This window comes from Lytechinus pictus, chromosome 7 (genome assembly GCF_037042905.1).
Source record: "Lytechinus pictus isolate F3 Inbred chromosome 7, Lp3.0, whole genome shotgun sequence".
Taxonomy (NCBI): Eukaryota; Metazoa; Echinodermata; class Echinoidea; order Temnopleuroida; family Toxopneustidae; genus Lytechinus; species Lytechinus pictus.
The window spans coordinates 4570006-4593078 of NC_087251.1; the positions used below are offsets into that span (position 1 = coordinate 4570006).

The following is a 23073-nucleotide window of genomic DNA, read 5'->3' on the forward strand; positions in this document are numbered from 1 at the left end:
ATTGCACGTTAATCACGCTCGATCTGGTAAAATCATCAATATTCATGAGCTGTGGGATAGACCGGGGTTAAGGCGTTAACCCCGGCTAAGCAGATAGTATGGGATTAAGATAGACAGTGTGAATCCAAAAAAAGATAGTATGGGGTTAAGGATAGTCCGGGGTTAAGGATAGTATGGGGTTAAAGAAATGCAATGTGAAAAGCATACTAGTTTACTACGGCCCTCCCCCTTCTTCGTCGATCTTCTATAGTTCTCATGCATCACATTCAATTATTGTTCATCCATATAGGCGGATCCAGGCCGGCTGCCGAACATTCCCCCCCCCCCCCCCTCGGCGGTGCAAAAAAAAATAAAGAAAGGGAAAAGAAAATTATAGGAGGGAGAAAAGTGAATGAAAGCGATGCAGGGGATAGAATTATTATATATTCGAGTTATATAGAATTTTAGAAATAAAATTTTGCTCGCACTCGCATTTCCTGTTGAGAAAATAATCCGCTCAAAATGATAACATGGCCGGGGCTTAAAGTATCCCGTTTTCACTATATATGCGCAAATTATTTTCGATAATTTGTTTTATTGAGATATATATGCATCCTTTTCACGATTACAAAAGTTGCGTTGAATGTCAAATATAAAAAAAAAATCAGCTCACGCCGGGGCTAATCATTTCAGCGAGATGGGTTTATCCTCCGACAAACAGTCTTTGAAATGTCCCCCCTTTCGCAGATAACCTTGTTTTGGGGTTTAAAAAAAACATTATTGAATAATTGCTTATTAAAGGACAAGTCCACCCTAACAAAAAATAGATTTGAATAAAAAAAGAAAAATCCAACAAGCACAACACTTAAAATTTTGTCAAAATCGGATGTAAAATAAGAAAGTTATGACATTTTAATAATTTTGCTTAATTTCACAAAACAGTTATATGCACATCCTGGCTGGTATGCAAATGAGGAGACTATTATGACTTCATCCACTCACTATTTCTTTTGTATTTTATTATATGAAATATTCTAATTTTCTCCTCATTGTCAAGTGATACAATGATTAATTCCTCCCTGAACATGTGGAATTAGCATTGTTTAATACTATATGGTACAGAGAAGTTGGTCCTTATTGTCAAATCTATAAAAAATGAAATAAATTATTGTATAATTCAAATAAAAAACAAAAGAAATAGTGAGTGGACATCATCGACTGACTCACCTAGTTGTGCATATCACTGTTTCGTTAAAAAGAAGCGAAACTTTAAAATGTCATATCTTTCTTATTTTACATCCGATTTTGATGAAATTTTCAACACTAATGCTACTTTGATTTTTCTCTATTTATTCAAGTCAGTATTTTCCTGGGGTGGACTTGACCTTTAAAATACACGGTTTATATAAAACGTGCTTAAAAAGTGTCCATTAGAGTTTTCAGACCGGAATAGCAAGCATTTTCAGCTCGTGATTCGCTCTCGCCCAATTTATTTAGCTAAAATACGAATCCTTTTCATGATTACAAAACAAGTGCATGAATGATCCAGTTAGTATACATCGACCCCCGAAAAATAATCAGTTTGAGCTTGCAATTATCGTTCGAGATACAAATTCTGTATTTAAAAAAATTGAAAAAAAATGGCTTCGAATGTGTCGTTTTTAGTTGGTCTCAAAATATTCAGCTCGCACTTTGTGGTCTAGATGATCGTTAGGGACATTTTTTCTCTTTAAAACAAGGGAGTTAGAATGTCCCATTCTTAGGTCTACATCTCAAAACATTCAGATCGCCCTACAAGAATTGGTTATTGAGATACATATCCTATCCTATCTATTTATTTAAAAAGTGCTTAGAACTGTCCCGTTTGCAAGTCTGGATACCAAGATATTTAGCTCTCGGTTCGCGCTCGCATTTCATTACACTTTCTAAAACTAGTCTACTGGAAATCTTTCCTGTTCATGATTAAACACAAGTAAACAACAAATTTAGTTTTCAAGTCGGAAATAATCCCCCCCCCCACAAACCCAACCAAAAACAGCTTTTAGCGGCCCATCGGGGAAAATGTGGAGGAGTTACTTCACCCGGCCCCTCGTACTGGCAAAAGCTGATGGATCCGCCCCGTTCTCTCTCTCTGCCAGCGATCACAAACAAAAACATAAGTCTATAATGATACTCCTAATCATAATACATTTTGCTTTGCTCATTCGCCTCTCATACCTCCCTGTTCAAAATTTAGATAAGTAAATCCGTCAATTTGGAAATGTTCCATTTTGTTTGGAACAAATTCATTGTCAGTGATATATCAACTGTTTATTAAGTATTATTTTGACTACATTGATATTAATTACTAAAGCTATTTTCTGAATTAGCCTGTGGCATTACTTTAATATTTTTACTTATCTAGTTTATTGAGAATTATATTTTCTTTCTGTACTTAAATTTGTTCCTTGTCATAATCTAATTTGAAAATATTTATTTTTACCCCACCCCCTTGGCAAATGACTTTTATTGTTACAAAAATTAGGCTGGAATCATGGAATTAAGTCGGAAATGTAGCCTATGGCCACTTTTGTTTATGCTTGTCAGGAAATGTTTGAAAAAATGTGTCTACTTTTGTGCCCCCTCCACTCACTATATAGTCAATCCTGGATTAGCTGCTGATCATCTCTTCCACAATTATGAGCCTTGTTTAATTCTGATTTATCTTCAAGGCCTTTGTGCTGAGTCATGACCTAGAACTTAGCCCCCAAATCAGAACAGATCCTGGGATCAGATCAGTACACTCCCCTAATGCACGTACGAGCTATCGAAAGGTTCTTCAATAGTTGTCATCGCGAGAATGAGCCATCCATACTGTGTGACCTTTTACTTGACCTTATCAGCAAAAATCTTATCAGTTATTGCTCTGTCATACATAAACAGACACCTGGGCCACGTTTGAACTTGATCAATGGATCTTCACGTATCACACAGTTCATTGTCACTCCAATATGCTTCCATAACTAAAGAGTGAAGACAATCCCTTATAATGGCTTCAGGTTATCACAAGAACAAGTTATTGTGGATATGAATTGTGTTACGTTTCACCATAAAATAAAATTAAATAAAATGAAAAAAAAAATAGGATCTTGGTTTATAGTTGATCCCTTGAACAATTCTTCAGTAATCATGAATACATCATATTATATTTCAATGAACATAATTTATAATGACCTCTGTGACCCCCAGAATTTTGGGGTTCAGATCATCTTCACTGGCACATGCATACACATTAAACCGATTCATTAAGGGTTGTTCAGTTATAGCAGGAAACTTATATTTTCAAATGCATGTATACGACCATTGTGTCCTCTGACCTTATACCCCTAAATCCAACTACCTGTGTTGACTGGAAACATAAAAAATGATAATGGAGACGTAGTAGATAACCGGACACTCTTCCATTAAAGCACATAGCTTCATCTGTAATTTTTCTCCAACACTGGTCACACCATCCAGTTTTCTTTCAACAACTTTTCCTCTGATTAGCAGAGATCAACCATTCTTTGATCTTGAAAATATTTCAAGAAATAATAATAATGGCATATTTACCCAGGGTAGCCACTTCAGTTCCGAAAACTGTTCTCCCACAGGGCCCTGCTATTATTATTATTACCCTTGACGGCTACCTTGATTGGGCGCTCGAGCATTCGAGGAATTTCTTCCTACCAGGTACCCATTCACCTCACCAAGGTCGAGTGCAGCATAATGTTGATAAATTTCTTGCCGAAGGAAATTACACCATGACTTGGATTCGAACCCACGACCCTCTGTTTCAAAGTACGGAGACTAATCCATTGGGCCACAACGCTCCACAAGAAAGACTTTCCATAAAAACTTACAAATTAAGACAAAGCCACTCCACTCATTTTTAATGTAAACAAAGACTTTAATACAAATTTACATACAATATTTACACTGGTCATGCACCCATGTGTCATACAGAAAACCTAGCCAAAGTTAATAGTCATTGAAAGACAACTCATTACCTTATTGTACGTTCTGGACGTGCCTTTATTTTCTGCAACCAAGCGAGTCCTGAATAGTCATTCCCAAAGACTTTGGGCTCTGTTTCGTCATCATTAAAAAAGGTGCATTCTGGACACATAACAATTTGAGATTGCTAATGCTACATTATCAGTTTTACAAGATGAATAACAAAGGAAACCTTTTTGTTACTAATTAATATTTCCTCATAAAATATATGAAACTTGGGTTTCCTCTTATCCTTTATATCCTGTAGTAAAGGTATTTTGAAATTATGAATGGTTGACTATGCATGGAGCTAACATATTCATTATAAAAAAAATCAGCAATGACACTTAAAAAAAAAACATACACCAAAAATGTGTTTAACACTTGCAGTGTCATTTAAAGACGATGATTATGGTTCACCATGTAGTTGGTCTGAAAAGATATGAAGGATGTTGGAGTGATAGAGATAACAAGTGGAATGCCTCTGGCCGTCTCACCTGCATCACGCGATTCAATATAGCAGCAGTGCTGATTTTGAAAACTACTATAACTCGCACAAGATGTTCAGTGATACTTGGTTACTCGTATTTCCACGTTTTATGAACTAGACCAATACACTTATAGAGATATGATGGCAATTCAACAAATACCCCCAACGTGGCCAAAGTTCTTTGACCTTACATGACCTTTGACCTTGATCATGTGACCTGAAACTCGCACAGGATGTTCAGTGATACTTGATTACTCTTATGTCCACGTTTTATGAACTAGACCAACACACTTTCAAATTTATGGCTGTAATTCAACAAATACCCCAATTTGGCCAAAGTTCATTGACCCTAAATGACTATTGACCTTGATCATGTGACCTGAAACTTGCACAGGATGTTCAGTAATACTTGATTACTATTATGTCAAAGTTTCATGAATCAGATCCATAAACTTTCAAAGTTATGATGGTAATTCAACAGATACCCCCAATTCGGCCAAAGTTCATTGACCCTAAATGACCTTTGACCTTGGTCATGTGACGAGAAACTCATGCAGGATGTTCAGTGATACTTGATTAACCTTATGTGTAAGTTTCATGAACTAGGTCCATATATTTTCTAAGTTATGATGGCATTTCAAAAACTTAACCTTAGGTTAAGATTTTGATGTTGATTCCCCCAACATGGTCTAAGTTCATTGACCCTAAATGACCTTTGACCTTGGTCATGTGACATGAAACTCAGGCAGGATGTTCAGTAATACTTGATGAACCTTATGGCCAAGTTTCATGAACTAGGTCCATATACTTTCTAAGTTATGCTGTCATTTCAAAAACTTAACCTCAGGTTAAGATTTGGTGTTGACGCCGCCGCCGCCGTCGCCGCCGCCGTCGGAAAAGCGGCGCCTATAGTCTCACTCTGCTATGCAGGTGAGACAAAAATGAACGGTGAGAAAGAGAAAGATGGGAGTGAGAATTATCTTACAGGATATAAAGTGAGGTCCTTAAAGATACTGTAAACAAGATAAATTGATGACTTGGAGTAGAGAAGTCATGGCAGTGATGAACATTGGTGAGTACAAAGTAGAGGAGCGGCAGTGAGTAGATAAGCAGTGGAGAGTAAATGCGATGAGAAATACACTCCTTGACGTTCTCGACAACTGTGCTGTCAGTCATCAGGAATGGGTGCATGTCTAACTTAAGTTTCTACAGACATGCATCAATCAGATATGATTATTGACACATGCGGCAGAGCGAAGTTGAAAGTGGGGGAGGGGCGGCACGGGGAAAAAAAGGGCACTATCTTAAAAATGGCCCTATGCAGAATTTTTTTCGCTGGGGGGCAGCACGTGAAAACATGTTGGAAAAAACTTGAAAGCGAAGCGACCGAGCTTATCATTGAGGCGCTTTTGCATTTTGTTAAGCAAAATAAATGGATTTTGTGCATACTTTTTGGTGAATTTTGTGAAAACCTGCAGTAAAATAATGTGAGTTTTTTTGTGTTTTTTTTGGGGGGGCAACTGCCCCCCTCCCCCTGCGTACGGCCATGATTTTAAAATAAAGAAAAAATGACTTATCTACCACAATCACATGACTCATGAAACTTAAGGCACGTAGGATTAGTTTTTTCATTCATTATATGCACTTGCATGCAAAAGGAAGCAGAACGGAGCTAAATAAAGAAACCAGGCGCACATCGGGCATGAAGAGTGGTGTTTCAGGACAACCTATCTGATATGAAGAACAGGCAAGTATGAGAAGGCACAGGGGCACTCGTTAACACATAACAGATCCATCTCAGGTAAAGGGGCACAGAACAAGTTAATGGGGGCAAATTTTCTTAGGTAAAAAAGGGCACTGATACAAGAAAGGGCACCCATAAGAAGGCAAAGGGGCACTTGCTAATGGCATAAAACAGATCCTTCTCAGGTGAAAGGGGCACAGGACATGTTTGTGAGGGGCACTTTTCTTGGGTAAAAAGGGGCTCAGATTCAAGGAAGGGCACTAACAAGAAGGCAAGGGAACACTTGCTCACGAGATATATGGCACTTGCTAACCACATAAAACGGGTCCTTCTCAGATGAAAAGGGCAAAGAACACGTACGTCGGTGAGAGGGCATTTTTTTTGGGGGGGGGGGGGGAAATGGCACTTATACGAGAAAGGGCACCTGGTAACACCTAAACGGGTCCTCTTTCGATGAAAGGGGCAAAGTACACATTCATGAGGGGGCATTTTTCTTGCGAAAAAGGGGCACTTTTTCAATGCTACAAAAAGATGGGGCACTGCGCCACCCACCCCCCCCCCCTCCAGGATTACCGCCCCTGATTATTGATGTCTGGAACCAAGGTGACAAGGACTCGAACATCAAAACAATTTGTAACTTCCCTCATGTAGCTTGTATTACTGGCACTCGACAGTTTGTTTTGACGAGGTAAGGAAGAACTGGAGGGATTGTTACGAGAGCTTAGTTGAGGTAGTATCCTCCTGTTGGGTTTCCATTATGAATTTGATATCAGGGTGGTGTTTGTTGATGTTATATAAGAATCAATGAAGGTTGGGAGTGCTGGAAGGCCAGGCAGACAAATAATGTTAGTGGTTTTAAGGGGTTTTGGTTCACAGTGCTCCATACAGATGTTGGCTATGATAGGAGACAGTGGAAACCCATTACTGTGCCTTTGAGATGGCTGTAGAAGACAGAACACCATCTGAATGAGTGAGGAGAAGATCACAGATTTGGCATGGGGATACATTGGTTCAGGTGCTGTGTTCTTGGTCAGAGATAAGTTGTTGCTGGATGATGTTGCACGCTCTGTTGACAAGGATGCTGGTGAAGAGTAAGATAACATCAAAGCTGATAAGGGTGTCATGAGGTGCAATTGTAATGTTGAAGATGGAGTTGACGGAGAGCTGGAGTTGATATCATGCTGCTTGGAGAGGCCTACTAATAGTTGGAGTGTGGTTGCTAGATATCATGCAGTGTTGTAGCATGGAGATCCTTGGGTGGAAATGATGAGTTTAAGAAGGGTGTGAGGTTTAGAGATCTTGGGTTGCCAGTAGGGTGTGGGGCATTTGGCTAAAGAGGAACATAGTTGGTATTACATTGATTTAGGCGGTGCATCGGTCGTTGGAGGGTCAGTAGCTCCTGATTGATTCTCCTTTCTATAGTTAAATGTTGGGTCCCAATCGAGTTTGGTTAATTCTTGGAATCTGGGAGTAGGACATTGATCATCTTGTCACAGTGTTTTCTTTCCATGATGTGGCATTACCCTTAATGGCTTCAAGGGTGTGGATAGATTGGTTGCGGAGATTATCAATAGCGGCATGTTCTCTCTTGGAAGTGTTGAGTTTTGCTGCTTTGGAGACCTGAGAAGACATTAGCTTCCTCAAGTTAAATGTCTATGGCAGATTTTTAGAGGAAGTGGAGTTTAGGTTCTATCTGTTGGATGATGCCCAAGAAGGTATCTTTGTTCATGCCACAGCAAAGTAAAGTCCCAAACCTAGAACGTCAGGTGATGATAGTGATATGGGGGGGGGGGGGTGCAAAGTGCAATGTTGATTAGATGAAGTGCATTTGTGTGATTAGAGTCAGTCTCAGTTCTGAATCTGCTGTGGCACCCAAGTTCCCTTCTCAGTCAACATCCAACACTTCAATTCCTCTCTACTTCTGCTGCCCTCAACATTAACCAAGGTCTTGTCTGCAGCAAAGCTACCTGAACCCAACCTCTCCAAAGAACATGTTGTTATTAAGGACCTCCACAAGTAATTATCCACATCCTAAACTCCAAAAGAGTAATACCAGTCATCATTGATAGAGAAGACTATGATTATATGATCAACGACCTACTCAGATATTTCAAAAATTAACCAAACTCGACTGAGGCCCACCATTAATTACAGAAAGGAGAATCAATCGGAAGCTACTGACCCTCCACTGACCAACGCAATGCCTAAATCGATGTAATACCAACTATGTTCCTCTTTAGCCAAGTGCCCCACACCCTACTGGCAGCCCAAGATCCACAAACCTCACACTCTTCTTAAACTCATCGTTTACCACCCAAGGACCTCCATGCTACAACACTGCATGATATCTAGCAACCACACTCCAACTGTTAGTAGGCCTCTCCAAGAAGCATGACATCAACTCACAACACTTAGTCAACTCCACCTTCAAGACCATAATTGCAATAAACGAAACCCTGGTCAGCTTTGATGTATCTCTCTCTTCACAGCATCCCTACCAACGAAGTGTGTGACATCATCAAGTAACAGATCTCTGACCAAGAACACAGCACTAGAACCAATCTATACCCAGACCGAATCTATGATCTTCTCCTCAAATTCATTCAGGTGTTCTGTCTTCTAAAGCCATCTCAAGGCCACAGTCATGGGTTCCAACTGTCTCCTATCATAGCCAACATCTACATGGAGTACTTCAAACACCAAGAACATTGACAAACGTCTTTCTTTAAGGTATGTTGATGGCACATTTGCCATCTTGCCTCATAGCACTCCTGATCTTCATCAATAAGATCAATTAAACAGCCAGAACCCGGCATCTAATTCACCAAGGAAACCTAGCAAGATGACGCAACCTTCTTTCTAGATGTTCTCACCAACAAGGTAACATCGGGCCAAATATCACATCAAGTCTACCAGAAACCCACTTCCCACCACAACTTCCGCTCTCACAACTATCCCTCCTTTAAACAATTGGTACCAAATACCCTAATCAGACCAGCTGGATTACACCAAAGTCTGCATAACGGTCACTCCTATTCTAATAATTAATGTCATATTTTACCCAGGGTAGCCACTTCAGTTCTGACAACTTGCCTCCCAGCGGGCCCTGCTTAACATGTTATTACCCCGGCTTTAACATGGCTACCTTGATCAGGCAATCAAGCATTCAAGGAATTTTTTCCTACTGGGTACCCATCACCTCACCTGGGTCGAGTGCAGCACAATGTGGGTAAATTTCTTGAAGGAAAATGCATCACTCCTAACCTGCCACCGCCAGCACTCACTCCTGATGGACAGTCCAAATGTCCAAATTGTTGAGACACATCATCACATCTACTTTTTACTGCTCATCTACACATCTCCGCCTATCTCCTTATCAGTGCAAGGACGTCTCAGCTCATCTCCTCTAAGTCAAAAATTCTTTGGTTTACAATTTTCAGGACGAACTGAATGGTGAACCATAAACCTTATCTGTATCACCATGCAAATCTTGAAGATCAACTCTTTATCAATGGAAAGAGTAATCAGAATAAACAATGCAAGTTTCAAGTTTCATGAGTTTTCATCCATTACCAGCTGATTAATTTGCTTTAGAAGCTTTTAAAGTTCACCAGGTTCAATTTCCAAGGCTAAAAATGTTAGTGTTTCTTAAGCAAATACTCAGCTGATGAGCTTAAAAAATGCATGATTATTCAGTTATTGTTTGAGTTGAAATGGAAGTTCCATTAGAAAGATGATTTTTCCTGCAAATCATGTACCTAAATAATTAACTGCAATTGAATAAATCTGCATCATACATAAATATGATAAATACATCTGGAAAATGAAATGAAAATTCTGAATAAATGCCAAAAGATATCAAATTTCAGGGCACAATATCCTAGAATATTGAATTACTTTAAAGTACACTAAATGTCCAGATAACAAGATATCAGGGTAAAGAAAGAAGACATATGTGATTCTCAAGTTGAGTTGATGAGGCCAAAGTAAAAGTAGAAAATATCCTGGGTCTTGTCTTTCTTTCATCTATCTTTATTTTTTTTTTCTGTTGACTAAAATATCATGTCTTATCATCGAGAATTATCTCATCTCTTGTGCACATTTATGTAAATGGCAATGAAAATTCAAATTATACTACTTAACCCTATGCCCCCCCCACAACGATTCTCGCAATAATTCCGAAATGCAAAAGAAAGCAACGCGAAATTTCATTACTTTTTTCTTTGGTGGCATACGGGTATAGCATTGCGACACCACGTAACTTTTTACGAGACAATGTCATGCCGAAAATGGCTCATTTTTATACTTTGTGTACAAAGTCTATGGGAGATGAAATTCATAAAATGGTGATTTTTTTTGTTCTAATTGGTCTGCCTAATTAATTTAGGGTTTAATTTAGTCGTTAAATGGTCTGTAATAATTTCTATTGAAAAAAAATTGAAAAACAAAAGATGAAAAAACAAAGAAATACATAAGGAAAAAATTGGCTTTCGCAATTTTTCTCTATGAACACCTTTAAATTACATAACAATGATGACATATGGAAAAAAAAAGAAGAAAATTTTGAAGTGAAATTGGGTGTTTAATTTGAAAATGTTTTTTTAACGGATAATTTTGCATAATTTATTCACAATGAATAAAAAAATAATCATTTTCATATTTTTTTTTATATACTGGCTTGTAGTTTATGTGGTTAAAGAGAAATGCCAGTAGTTGCAGTAAACACTGATTTCATGAGAAAGTCTGTAAACTAGGCTTAATTGTCAGTATATCATCGAGGATCTAGATCTGGTACAGTTACATAAACTGAACTTTGTGAAATCTTGAAATCTGAAGATCACCAACACAGATAAGCGCACGTGGGACAGTGTATTATTATTGCCTTGAATGTCGGCCCGACGCTTGACCCGAATCCTGTGCTTATTTGCTGATTTCTCAGCAATTACACAATTTCTTCCAGAACTCTTTGGCAAATATGTTTTATTTATACAAACAGACACTTTGGTGGTCATTTCATTGGATTCTGTACGAACTCATTTTGATATCGTTACCACAACTAGCATTTACCTTTAAGAATATGCCCTCCAAATTTCGGCGCGATCGGTGGCCGAGATCAGAAGGGCCCCCCCCCCCCCCCCCCCCCCGTCCTCGATACATTTCAAATAGCCCAGTCCTTTTAGGGTTAAGAAAGTGTGTAGATATTTTTATACAAGATATCACAAGGAATGAAATGACAGAGAACCTGATTCAAGAACACGTCACCAGCCTGAAATACCATCCTGGAAGTTTCTACTTGACCAGCAGAGGAACAATTAAATAATTTCCTCAAGTGTTTTCAGTGTTAAAGTCCTACAAAATGATGCTTAATCATGTGCAGCCATCAATAAACCGTATTTTCCATACAGTCACAATCTTCATCATTCGACTTTCAGGATAAATGCTCTGGGAAACCAAGAAAACGTTCCTCATACTTATTGGTGTACCAAAACATGATACACAAAGGTGCAAATAATCAGTAGTCATTCATGGTAAGGTTCTTCCATTTTCTGCGATTCTCTCTATCGAAGAGACACAACAGCTCAGCAATTGCATGTCAAATTGAAAAATGCACCTACAAGGATGATTCTTTCTTTTAATCTGGGCCAAATGAGTGCAGCATACCATGACTTACTACTTCTACAATTTCTTTTCATTACATTAAGAGCTCCCGTCCACTGGCTAGATAACCTTGAGGCTTGACTGGTTTGGTGACTTTCTTTGGTTTGATTGTTTTACTCATGATCTCATAGCAGTATTCTTCAGGGTTCATTGGGTCATAGATGCTGGGAGATGTCTCGTCTATCTCATAACTGAAGCAATTCAAGGAGAGAAAATTAACAATATTATATTATTTCATCAGTTTTCAAAACACCAATGTACAATTACATTCTGGACACCAAGTTTGGATTATTTGTTGAAGGATACTACTTGATAACACAAAAATATTGTACATGAAAAATAGATTTACAGAGTTTGAAAGTTCTTAAATGTGATATTGAATATAATTGAAGAATCAACTAAAGACCTTTCAATTGAAAATATGTGTGGATATTAGTCTTCATACATATCTAAATAAAGATTGCATAGTGATACAGTCTGAGACACTGATTGAAAAAAGTAAAGTGAAATCATATGCTTTAGTATCTGATCACATGAATCCGTCAGGTGGCACTATATATATGATATATGGATTGTTTTAATTGCTAATTGACATCTACTTGTTTAAAATGTAATCATCATCATCAACAAATAACTTACTTGAGTACTTTCTTGAAGAAATTTGTTGCAACAATATTGTTCTTGAAGACTGTAACCATTACCTTTTTCATCTTGGTTCTAATACAAGAGAAAGCAAAGAAGGAGATGAATGCACAACCTAAAACATAATGGCTCCCACAACAAACTATAGTGGGTGGGGCTATAAAAACCTAGAGACATTTAATTTCTTAATCAGGGGGGAGATAAAATATCAAAGAACAATATGGAAGAATAAAAATTTGAAATGGCTAATTGATTCACTCTAAATATATGCCAAAGTTATTTCTTTGACAAAGAAATGGATTTTGAGAAAAGGGGTCATGGCATTCATTTTATGTACATTGAATATTTGTCACATAGAGGTGCCGAGTAAATAATAGCATTAGTCTCCCTATGTTTCCACTTTATAATGACTGAAAAATACTTATTTTGTGTGACATTAAACTAATGTGATGTAACTTTTTTTTTTTTATCACTTCAAATTCATTTTAAAAATATTGAACAAAAAGAGCAGGCCCAAAGTTTGATGGACAAAGCAACAAGTAATACAAACTGGACTTGAGTATTGCTGTTAGTTAATCAAATGATAAATAAAATACCTTTACAAGCTATTTTATCACTTATTACACAGGTCCATTTCAACATATTTTTCTCACAAATGTATTTCAGAATCCATGAATAAAATGGTAGCAGGGAGATGTTTTTACTTTAATTTGGGGAGGGTTGTCTAGACAAGCAAGTCAAGTAGGCAAAATCTGCTCCTTTTAATAACAAAAAATAAATATAAGCAGAGCCTATTTTCTTACAAAATCATTATTTTACCTGAATGCAAGAAGCTCTAATATCTGCATGAGAAATTTACCAAGACCTTTTCTCCTCACTTCTGGTGTAAGCTGTATCTCATAGCTATATGGGAAAAAAACAGTCAAATAAAGACCAATATCTTTGACCAAAAACACCATTGTTTGAAAGTAATGATGGATCGACAAACTCAGTAAAGGGAAACTATAATGATGTACAAATTGACAAATGTGCCCTTTTCAATGTTTTATCTTGAATATCAAAATCCAACCTCATGTGCATTTTGATCTCGTTAAGAAAAGTGACTATTTTGGTGATATGAAATTATTTCTGAATTATCAAATTCATCTTCTACAGTATAAGAAGGCCTATGAACAGCAACAACCTACAACAGTGATATTCTAAAAATGCTAAACTAATTTCATTTACTGGGGGAAAATGCACTCTCTTAGAAAAAAAGCAATAGATTAAATTACAGCTCAAAGAGTAAATATTTTCTAGCTCATACAAATGTAAAAGAATTATCATTGGGGCATTATAACAGAAAACATTTTTTTTACATCAAATCTATAAACAAGTGGAATGCCTCTGGCAGTCTCACCTGCATCATGCGATTCAATATAGCAGCAGTGCTGACTTTGAATACTACTACAAAATAATTATTCACAAAAAGCACCATTCATATAATGATACAATACTACGTTCATTGACATTTGACCTTGATCATGTGACCTAAAACTTGTCAGTGAAACTTGATTACCCTATATCCACATTTTATACACTATATCTATAAACTTTGAGAGTTATGACAACAATCTAATAATTACCTCTAAAATGGCCAAAGTTCAATGACCTTAAATGACCTTTGACTTTGGTCATGTGACCTGAAACTCGCATGAGATGTTCAGTGATACTTGATGACTCTTATGTCCAAGTTTTATGAACTAGACCAATATACTTGTACAGAGTTATGATGGTAATTCAACAAATACCCTCAACATGGCCAAAGTCCATTGACCTTTGACCTTGGTCATGTGACCTGAAACTCGCACAAGATGTTCAGTGATACTAGGTTACTCTTATGTCCACGTTTTATGAACTAGACCAATACACTTACAGAGATATGATGGTAATTTAACAAATAACCCCAAAAGGCCTCTACAAAAAAAATTTTCATCACTTGCCCTGTCGGGCAAGTGATAAAAAAATTTGCTTGCCCAATAGAAAAAACTGCTTGCCCGATTTTTTTTCAAAAATTATTTTGCTCTTAATTATTCTTTTCTGTCCTGGTTGAACTTGATTTACTGGCGCTGGCCTCGGCATTTATTTTTCTTTACAATTGTTAAGTTGTTCTGGTCGCCGATCGCGACGACAAAAGTCTGACGACTCATTGTTTATTTGGTTTGAAGTTGAAGCAGAGTCCTGGCCGAGTCAGTTCGAAGCTTGCATGCATTCAGCGCGATCTAGCTCGAGAGTCGGCTTGCTCGCGTACGTACGTACATATACTGTAGCGCCGATGTATTAGAGCATGCGCTAAGAGGGCGAGAGAGGGGTTTCCCCAGCTAGCTCCTTCGTCGATTAGTAGCGCATAGTATAGTTTAGAAAGTAAGATGGCAGCCCCCATCAAACGGGACCGTTGGCGATAAATTGTCGGTAAATTGGCGCTGATTTGACATGTTTCCACTGTTTTTTGACTGGTATGACATTTTGTATGAGAGATAATTGGCTGATAATTGCAATTTATCAAAAAATTATTAAAATTTACTGTAATATTGTTTTCATTTTCAAAACAACCACTTGCCCGATCGGGCAATTGACTTTGAGAAATGCTTGTCCGCACGTCATTTTCACTTGCCCCGGGCAAGCGGTTTTGTCGCGCCCTGCCCCCAACATGGCCAAAGTTCTTTGACCTTGGTCAAGTGACCTGAAACTCGGACGCGATGTTCAAAGATACTTTCAGATTACTCTTATGTCCAAGTTTCATGAATCAGATCCATAAAGTTTCAAAGTTATGATGGTAATTCAACAGATACCCCCCCCAAAAAAAAAATTGGCCAAAGTTCATTGACCTATGACCTTAGTCATGTGACCTGAAATTCTCACAGGATGTTCAGTGATAGTTGATTACTCTTATGTCCAAGTTTTATGAACTAGACCAATAAACTTTCAAAGTTATGATGGCAATTCAACAAATACCCCCAACTTGGCTAAAGTTCATTGACCTTACATGACTTTGATCATGTGACATGAAACTCCCACAGGATGTTCAGTGATACTTGATTACTCTTATGTCCAAGTTTTATGAACTAGACCAATAAACTTTCAAAGTTATGATGGCAATTCAACAAATACCCCCAACTTGGCCAAAGTTCATTGACCTTACATGACCTTGATCATGTGACATGAAACTCGCACAGGATGTTCAGTGATACTTGATTACTCTTATGTCCAAGTTTCATGAATCAGGTCTATAAACTTTCAAAGTTATGATGATAATTCAGCAGATACCCCCAATTTGGCCAAAGTTCATTGACCCTAAATGACCTTTTCCCTTGATCATGTGACATGAAACTCAAGCAGGGTGTTCAGTAATACTTGATTAACCTTATGTATAAGTTTCATGAAATAGGTCCATATATTTTTAAAGTTATGATGACATTTCAAAAACTTATCCTTAGGTTAAGATTTTGATGTTGATTCCCCCAAAATGGTCCAAGTTCATTGACCAAAAATGACCTTTGACCTTGGTCATGTGACCTGAAACTCAGGCAGGATGTTCAGTAATACTTGATTAACCTTATGGCCAAGTTTCAGGAAGTAGGTCCATATACTTTTTAAGTTATGCTGTCATTTAAAAAACTTGACCTTCGGTTAAGATTTGGTGTTGACGCCACCGCCGTCGGAAAAGCGGTGCCTATAGTATCACTCTGCTATGCAGGTGAGACAAATACTACAACAAAATGAATCACCAAATCAAATAGAGACATAAATATTTTTGCAAAACACTATCCAAAATATATTCACAAATGAATTTGAAATAGTATTATTATCATTTTTTTTGTTGAATTCTGTTCATACCAATGAACTCTGTACAGGAACCAGATTTGAAGGAAAATACTGAATATCAAGCGTTAGACCTACTCACCAATAAATGACTTCATCTTCAAAGTCTAAATCAAATCTAAAATGGCAGAATCCAACTAACTGATCGTCTGCTGTTCTTGCAATCAAATATTGGGCTTGTTCATCTAACAACTCTTCTTTCTTCTCTCGTTCTTTCCATCCCCAGTCACTGTCTTCATACCTGATGGAAGGTAAAACATTGTTATACACTGTACAATTAGGTACTTAAATATTAGTGAAAGAGAGTGGAGATTGTAGACTGAAGGAAATACTTCAAATAGTTTATTTGTCAATACAACATTTACAATTGCAAATTTTTACAATAATCCACAAAATGTCACCCAAAATATACATACACCAGATCTTTCAATATCAATTAAGATCACAAAAATGCCCTCAAAGGCAGCTTGGTGACTTCGCTCTCTCACTTGTAAATGTTCTTGAAGATTTTTAGATATTTGTGCCCCCCCCCCCCGGAAAAAAATATGGATATGGCAATGTAATATATACAGTTGAGGCCAAAAGCTTACATCCACCCATGGAATTCAGTGAAATTTGTTTGCTTGCCAAACATCGTAAAATTTACTATATCTTCAGAAATGTAAATACTACCATGAAAAATTTGATATCAAATGAAAGAGCATTAAGCTTTTTCACATGATTGGGATGCCGATGGGATCAAAGTATATTTCAGGTGGAAAAAAGTAACATTCGTGTCAAATGTATTCTATTGTTTGTTATTATATTTTCAAACATCGTTTCATAGAAATACATAAATGTCAAATCTATGGTTTATAGCAAATTTTCTACATGTCACCACTGAACAAAAAAGTGTAATCTGATGGAGGAACATGACATACTCATTTGTTTGATATAAAATTTGTCATGATAGCACAATTATTTTATAAGATACAGTAAATTTTATGTTTGGCAAGCGTCAACTTTTCTTTGAATTTCCTGGGTGTATGAACTTCTGGCCTCAACTGTATACATGTACAACCTGAGTGGCATTTAATCTTGATACTCCACATCCATGGGCCAAGTTTGATATTAATCCGTTATCACCATTAGAATAAAGACAGAATGAATGGACAATCAGAAACCTCTGCCAATCACCTGTAGTGGGCCCCAGGCTGAAAAATTCAAATCAATTAATAATAGAAACTTCCAACATGGAACCTTTTCATACTCACAATGATTGCATGTTGGTCTTGACTAGACTGAGTACCCAGTCTGTGACATCCTTCTCCAGTTCAGTAACCTTCTTGCATTCAATGGTCAGATCAAGACTAGAAGAATAAAAACACAAATACAAATAGATTAGCATACATATCTTTAATGACACCCACACCCCATACCAAATACTATGTGAGGTGGTGACAGTTGATTTTTCATTCATTACAGCATTGAATTGCCACTGAAATTCCTAATTTTTGTACTTAAGTGTGAACATCAATTTTAGATAATTTGCTCCCAAATCTGACCCAAACAATTATTAAGAATAATATTGAGAAAATCAATATTTCAAGAACAGCAAAATAACAAAGTACCTTTTTATACAGGCATATGAATTGCTCATTGTGCAAAAAGGTAGGTAGCCCAGGCGGAAATTGCTAAGCAGCATTTTTTAGTGTTGAATCATACAACTCATGCTTAGGAAAGGTACTTTGAGATTACTTTTTAGACCTGGATTCCAAATATATACTGCATGTATATCCATCTCCATCAAAGAAAAAAAACACATATACATTATTTTGTACAGGGTCTGTGGATTGGACCGAAAATAATTTAATCTAAATCTAATCTTATCCTAATAAAAGCGATATATGAAAGTGTGTTTTCTTATGGTTGCTGTGACATTGAAGTTATAATTTATGATCAAAGCTTTTACTATTAAAGCCTAATATACATGTAATTATCACTATCAAAATGGATGTAGAATCTTATGGAACCAAGCTCTTCATATAGCACATGTAAATAACTTACTCTTTATATTTCTTGAATGGAGCTAAGTCTTGCATTGGATCTTCAAGTTTTTTAGCTGCATCAACCACAACCATAGCAGCTGCTATTCTGGCTTGCTCCTGAAGCAAAAAAAAAATATATAATAGACATGCAAAAAGTAATAACTCTTTTTTAAGTACCTTACTTTTAAAATGACATGATACACATTTCTTTATTTCAGGGGTAAATATCGCTTTTTTTTGTTTGTTTTTGTTTAAAGGGTAAGGACACTATTTATCAAAGAATTATAAAGGAATAGAAACATTTTTCGACAGCCAATTAGGGGGATTAGACGAATAAAATTATACTAACTTAGCCTCATCAATTTTACCCATAAAATGATTGTTTGTTCCTTTTTTTCTTCTTGCCAATTCTGAATTCTCTTGTCAACTTAAATCAACCACTCTCCAACCTATAGACTAGCAAATTGTAACGTGAATTTTCTACAAAAACGGGTTTACAATGAAAGATAACTAGCTAGATCTGAAAAATAAGGAATAATTTTTATTCATCATAATAAAAAGAGGGAAACTGATCTATGTGCTGAATGCAACTGAACTCTTACCAAACAATAATTTTGTTCACCATTCAGTCCAATGAGGTGTATTCACAAATTTATGGAAAACGATGATCTGAAAATCCTAATGATCCATGTCTGGTGGTAGGTCTTCCGTTATATTTCATACTTATTTAGTGAAGATATCCATAAACTACAAATCTCAAACCATTAGGACTCTATTTCAGTTTTTTTTATAAATTCCTCATGCTTTTCTGTTTTGAAATTGAAACAAATTATTCAAAACACTCCCTTAAGACCCCCCCCCCCCCCGCGGAAGAAATGGAGTCACAGAAATATCATATCACACCACACCCCACCCCCCCCCCCCCAGTTATATAGCAGGGTGAAATTGTCCAGGAAATTCTTACTAGATTACATCAAATCTACTGTATCTGTATATACTCACCTCTTTTCTTTTCATCTTCTTTTCTTTTCCTTTTGCACTTTTACGCTGTGTGTTAATGAGAAAACAAAGTTAAAAAAAAAGAAATTGCAGATATCAATTCCTTTCCATTTCTAGGTCTGAATAAACTTTATCATTGGAGGATTTTTTTAACCAGATCTGTGCTAACGTTAAATGTAATGACTGACATTAAAAATAAAACTATAACCACAATCATGATAATGACGAGTTACAGGAAATGTTTGCAACAAGCCATGATTATACTATAAAGGTTGTAATGCTCCAACAAAACTGCAGTCGATGCCTTCCATAAGAAGTATAAGACCCCATTGAAGAAAAGTATGACCTTTCTTGTAAACGTCTCAAAATCAGTGATTTGAAGCCGGTTCGCAGTACCTCACACTTATTTGCGCATGACCCGTGCGCAATTCACGTTTGCCATTTTGGATTTGCCGGTGAATACGTGAGGGATAATGCGAACCAGCTTCAATTCAAATCACTGATTTTTAGACGTTTACAAGAAAGGGCAAGGAGCGAGTCTGTGTCTGATAGTTAGTCACTGTAGTGTAGAGTACTCTTAAATTAATGTCTTTTGTTCATAACTTGTTGCCTTTTTTACCAAAAAGTGACACAGTTTGTCACTGGTTTTTTAGGGTTAGGGTAGGTGTAAGTTAGTGGAGGGTAGTTACTAAGTTAGCGGTAGTGAAGTGTAACTTTGAGGCTACACGAACAATCGCCTGAGGTAAGTTTATTTTTTCCTGTTTTGGTACATTTCAGGCCAAAACGGAATTTCGGTCTAGTTCTTTTTATATATTTTTATGAAATAAAGACAAAAATCGATGAGCCTCGTCGGGGAACATTGCATTGTTAACCCCTAGCATGCTTAGTGGCGGCCACCCAAGGGTTCATAACATGCCACCGCACACAGAAAAATCAAGCCATAGAAGGCGTATGTTGTGGAAACCAGAAGTGGGATCCCAGCACACGCGATCAACTAGTTAGAAATCCACTGCCAAACGCGGTTCATGGTGCGAGGTTAGTATACTAATACCACTGGCGTAAATCCGTGTTGATGGGTGGGGGGGATGACTGAAATATTTTGGCTTTTTTTTTTGCAATCATGTTTTTAGATATGCAAGGAATTGTCATTGATACATGTATGTCCACAATGGCGTACCGTGGGTCATGGCATTGGGGAGGGGGGGACCAGCAAAATGTTTGAATCACTGAGTGAGCGTGCTCAGTTGCCAGTTATACTGACCTAATAGAGACATTTTCTGGACAATGTCATTAAACGGATATGCATCTCACTGATCAAATAATGCTAGCGCAAAGCGCGAGCTGAATTTTTTTTATATTCACACCTAAAAAGAGACATTATAATCAAATTTGTGTAATCATGATAGGTACCTGTCTCGCTAAATACGAGCGCAAAGCGCGAGCTGAAGTTTTCGTATATTTTGACCCCAAACAGCGAGATTTTGAGGAATATATTTTAGGAATCCATTAAGAGTATGCATATCTCACCATAGTCATCTAATGCGAGTGCCAAGCGCTTGCTGGTTTATAAGAATTACATATGAACACATGAAACACTTTTTGTAGTCATTGCAATCATGATTATCATACGCATCTCACTAATCAAATATTGCGAGCGCGAAGCGCAAGCTGAAAATTTAGATAATTCAGACAATCAGACCTGAAGTGGGGCATTCTAAGGTTTCTTTGTAGGAATTAACTAGGACCATATGTATGTCAATATCCAAATGATGCGAGCGCGAAGCGCGAGCTGAAAATTTTTTATATTCAGATCAGAAGGGACATTTTAAGGACTGATTTTAGGAATTCATGAAGAGCAGACATATCTCACCAATCCACTAATGCGAACGTACTCACGGACAGGAAATGTTTCATATATACGAAGACCTTAACATGGGGCAATCACTTTTTGAGTCATGAAAAAGAAGCATATATGTCACTACATAAAACAATGATAACTCAAGTGCTTGGAAATATATTTGGTTTGTATTGACTTGAAAACGGGATGTTTCAGTACAAAAGGATTATATATCTCGTTAATAGACAATGCAAGCACCAGGAACAATGAAGACGTAGGCCCTGGGCAAATTATGTTTCATGAAGTTATGATAAAAATGTTTCTTATGTAATGTAACTAATAATATGTAACATAACATAATCATAATATAACATTATAATGAATATTTTCTTCTTTCCCACTATACACTTCTCTTCCTTTCTCTCTCTTTTCTCCTTTTCCCCGTTTTTTTTTTGTTCAGCCGATTGGGGGGGCACACGTGCCCCCCCCTGTAGTTACGCCACCGTATGTCCATATGACAAATACCCCTCCAATATTATTATCTTTTTTACCCCATGATGAATTAATGGTTATATTAGAGATTACATTAAAAAAGAATTGACATTCCATCTTAATCCCTTCCCAAAGACCCCAACATTGATGTATTGGAAGAAACGGGAGTTTCTCTTCAATGTTATAATAAGGACATAAGTATTTCGTTTGGAAATGGTGAACTGGCTCTTTATTTGCATTTTATGATTCAATAATATTGTTTTATTTGTTAAGCGGTATTTCAGGAAGAATTTTCACCAATAAAACTATCTCTTGTGATTTTTTTTTCATTTCTTTCGTAAAAAGTGGGGGGGATGTTTGTACAGGCCATCCCCCCCTCCTCGAAAAGTGGGGGGGATATATCCCCCCGGGATTTACGCCAGTGACTAATAGTCCTAACCTCGCAATACGACAATACGTGTCAGTGAGTGGCGGCTGCACGATCGCGAGCCGTCTGTATCACTAAGTTATAAGATCGAGGATAAATTTAATTTTTAAAATTCTAAAAGTAAAATGTTTAAAAACTCCTCGAAACAGACGGATGCCAGCTGTTTCGGGCCGGGGTACAGCTAGTCATGCAGGCTAGTAGATTGTAACTTTTTCCAATCCAAGAATTAAATGACTATGACTTGACTTCTCAACTTACCCCCATGGTCAGAAGATCAGTTCGCTCTAGTCTAACTTAGGTTAGCAGTGGCAGTGCAGAATAAGCTAAGTCGGAGTTGACAGTCAGATCAGACTTTGTTGAACTTGAATTGAAATTGAATGAAGTTGACAGTTGACAAAATCTTAGTCCAGTTCAATTCTGGTTCCAATTGAATTAGATTATTTCTACAAGCGTCAACTGCAAATAGGGATGTCCAGTGACCGCCTCGCGATGCCAAAAGATTAAACTGGGGGAAATGCAGTCAAATTCAATACTCCCAATAGTAACGTTGTGACTATACATACTAGCTCTAAACGTAAACCTACGTACGTACTCGTACCGTGTATTAGCTCGTGCGTCCGTACCTATAGTATACTGCGAATCGCAGCTGTTCAATTTCCCGCAACTCGTTCAAGAAATGTGGCGCGAAATAATTATAAAGACTGTAACGCAAGAGGGCGACAAACACACAATATGCAAGTCCACAATCGAGGTAATTAATTCAAACAAGTGTGATTTTTATGATTCTTAGTATCATAAAAAATCACTGGCGTCCAGATGGAGGGGGGGGGGGGGGGGGGGGTCGGCTAGGGGCCATGCCCCCCACATTTTTTTTTCATCACAACAAGAAAAGAGAGAGAGAGA

General features: G+C 37.3%; 1 protein-coding gene across 1 annotated transcript; it reads right to left on the reverse strand.

The window, feature by feature from the left end:
• Positions 1-10552: 10552 nt before the first annotated feature.
• LOC129265111 (N-alpha-acetyltransferase 40-like) lies at positions 10553-22845 on the reverse strand. The gene is made up of 8 exons (XM_054903102.2): positions 22429-22845; positions 19418-19462; positions 18435-18532; positions 17642-17737; positions 16471-16629; positions 13347-13430; positions 12525-12602; positions 10553-12076 (listed from the first exon to the last, which is right to left on the reverse strand). Exons 1-8 carry the CDS (start codon positions 22432-22434, stop codon positions 11920-11922), a joined length of 723 nt encoding a protein of 240 aa, XP_054759077.1. The 5' UTR covers positions 22435-22845; the 3' UTR covers positions 10553-11919.
• Positions 22846-23073: the final 228 nt, after the last annotated feature.

Bases quoted from the DNA above. Each gene is read 5' to 3' on its own strand.
- LOC129265111 (XM_054903102.2), bottom strand. The intron at 18,533-19,417 runs GTGAGTATATAC...TTTTTGCTTCAG, and splicing joins AGAAGATGAAAAGAAAAGAG to GAGCAAGCCAGAATAGCAGC. The intron at 17,738-18,434 runs GTAAGTTATTTA...TTATTCTTCTAG, and splicing joins CCATTCAAGAAATATAAAGA to TCTTGATCTGACCATTGAAT.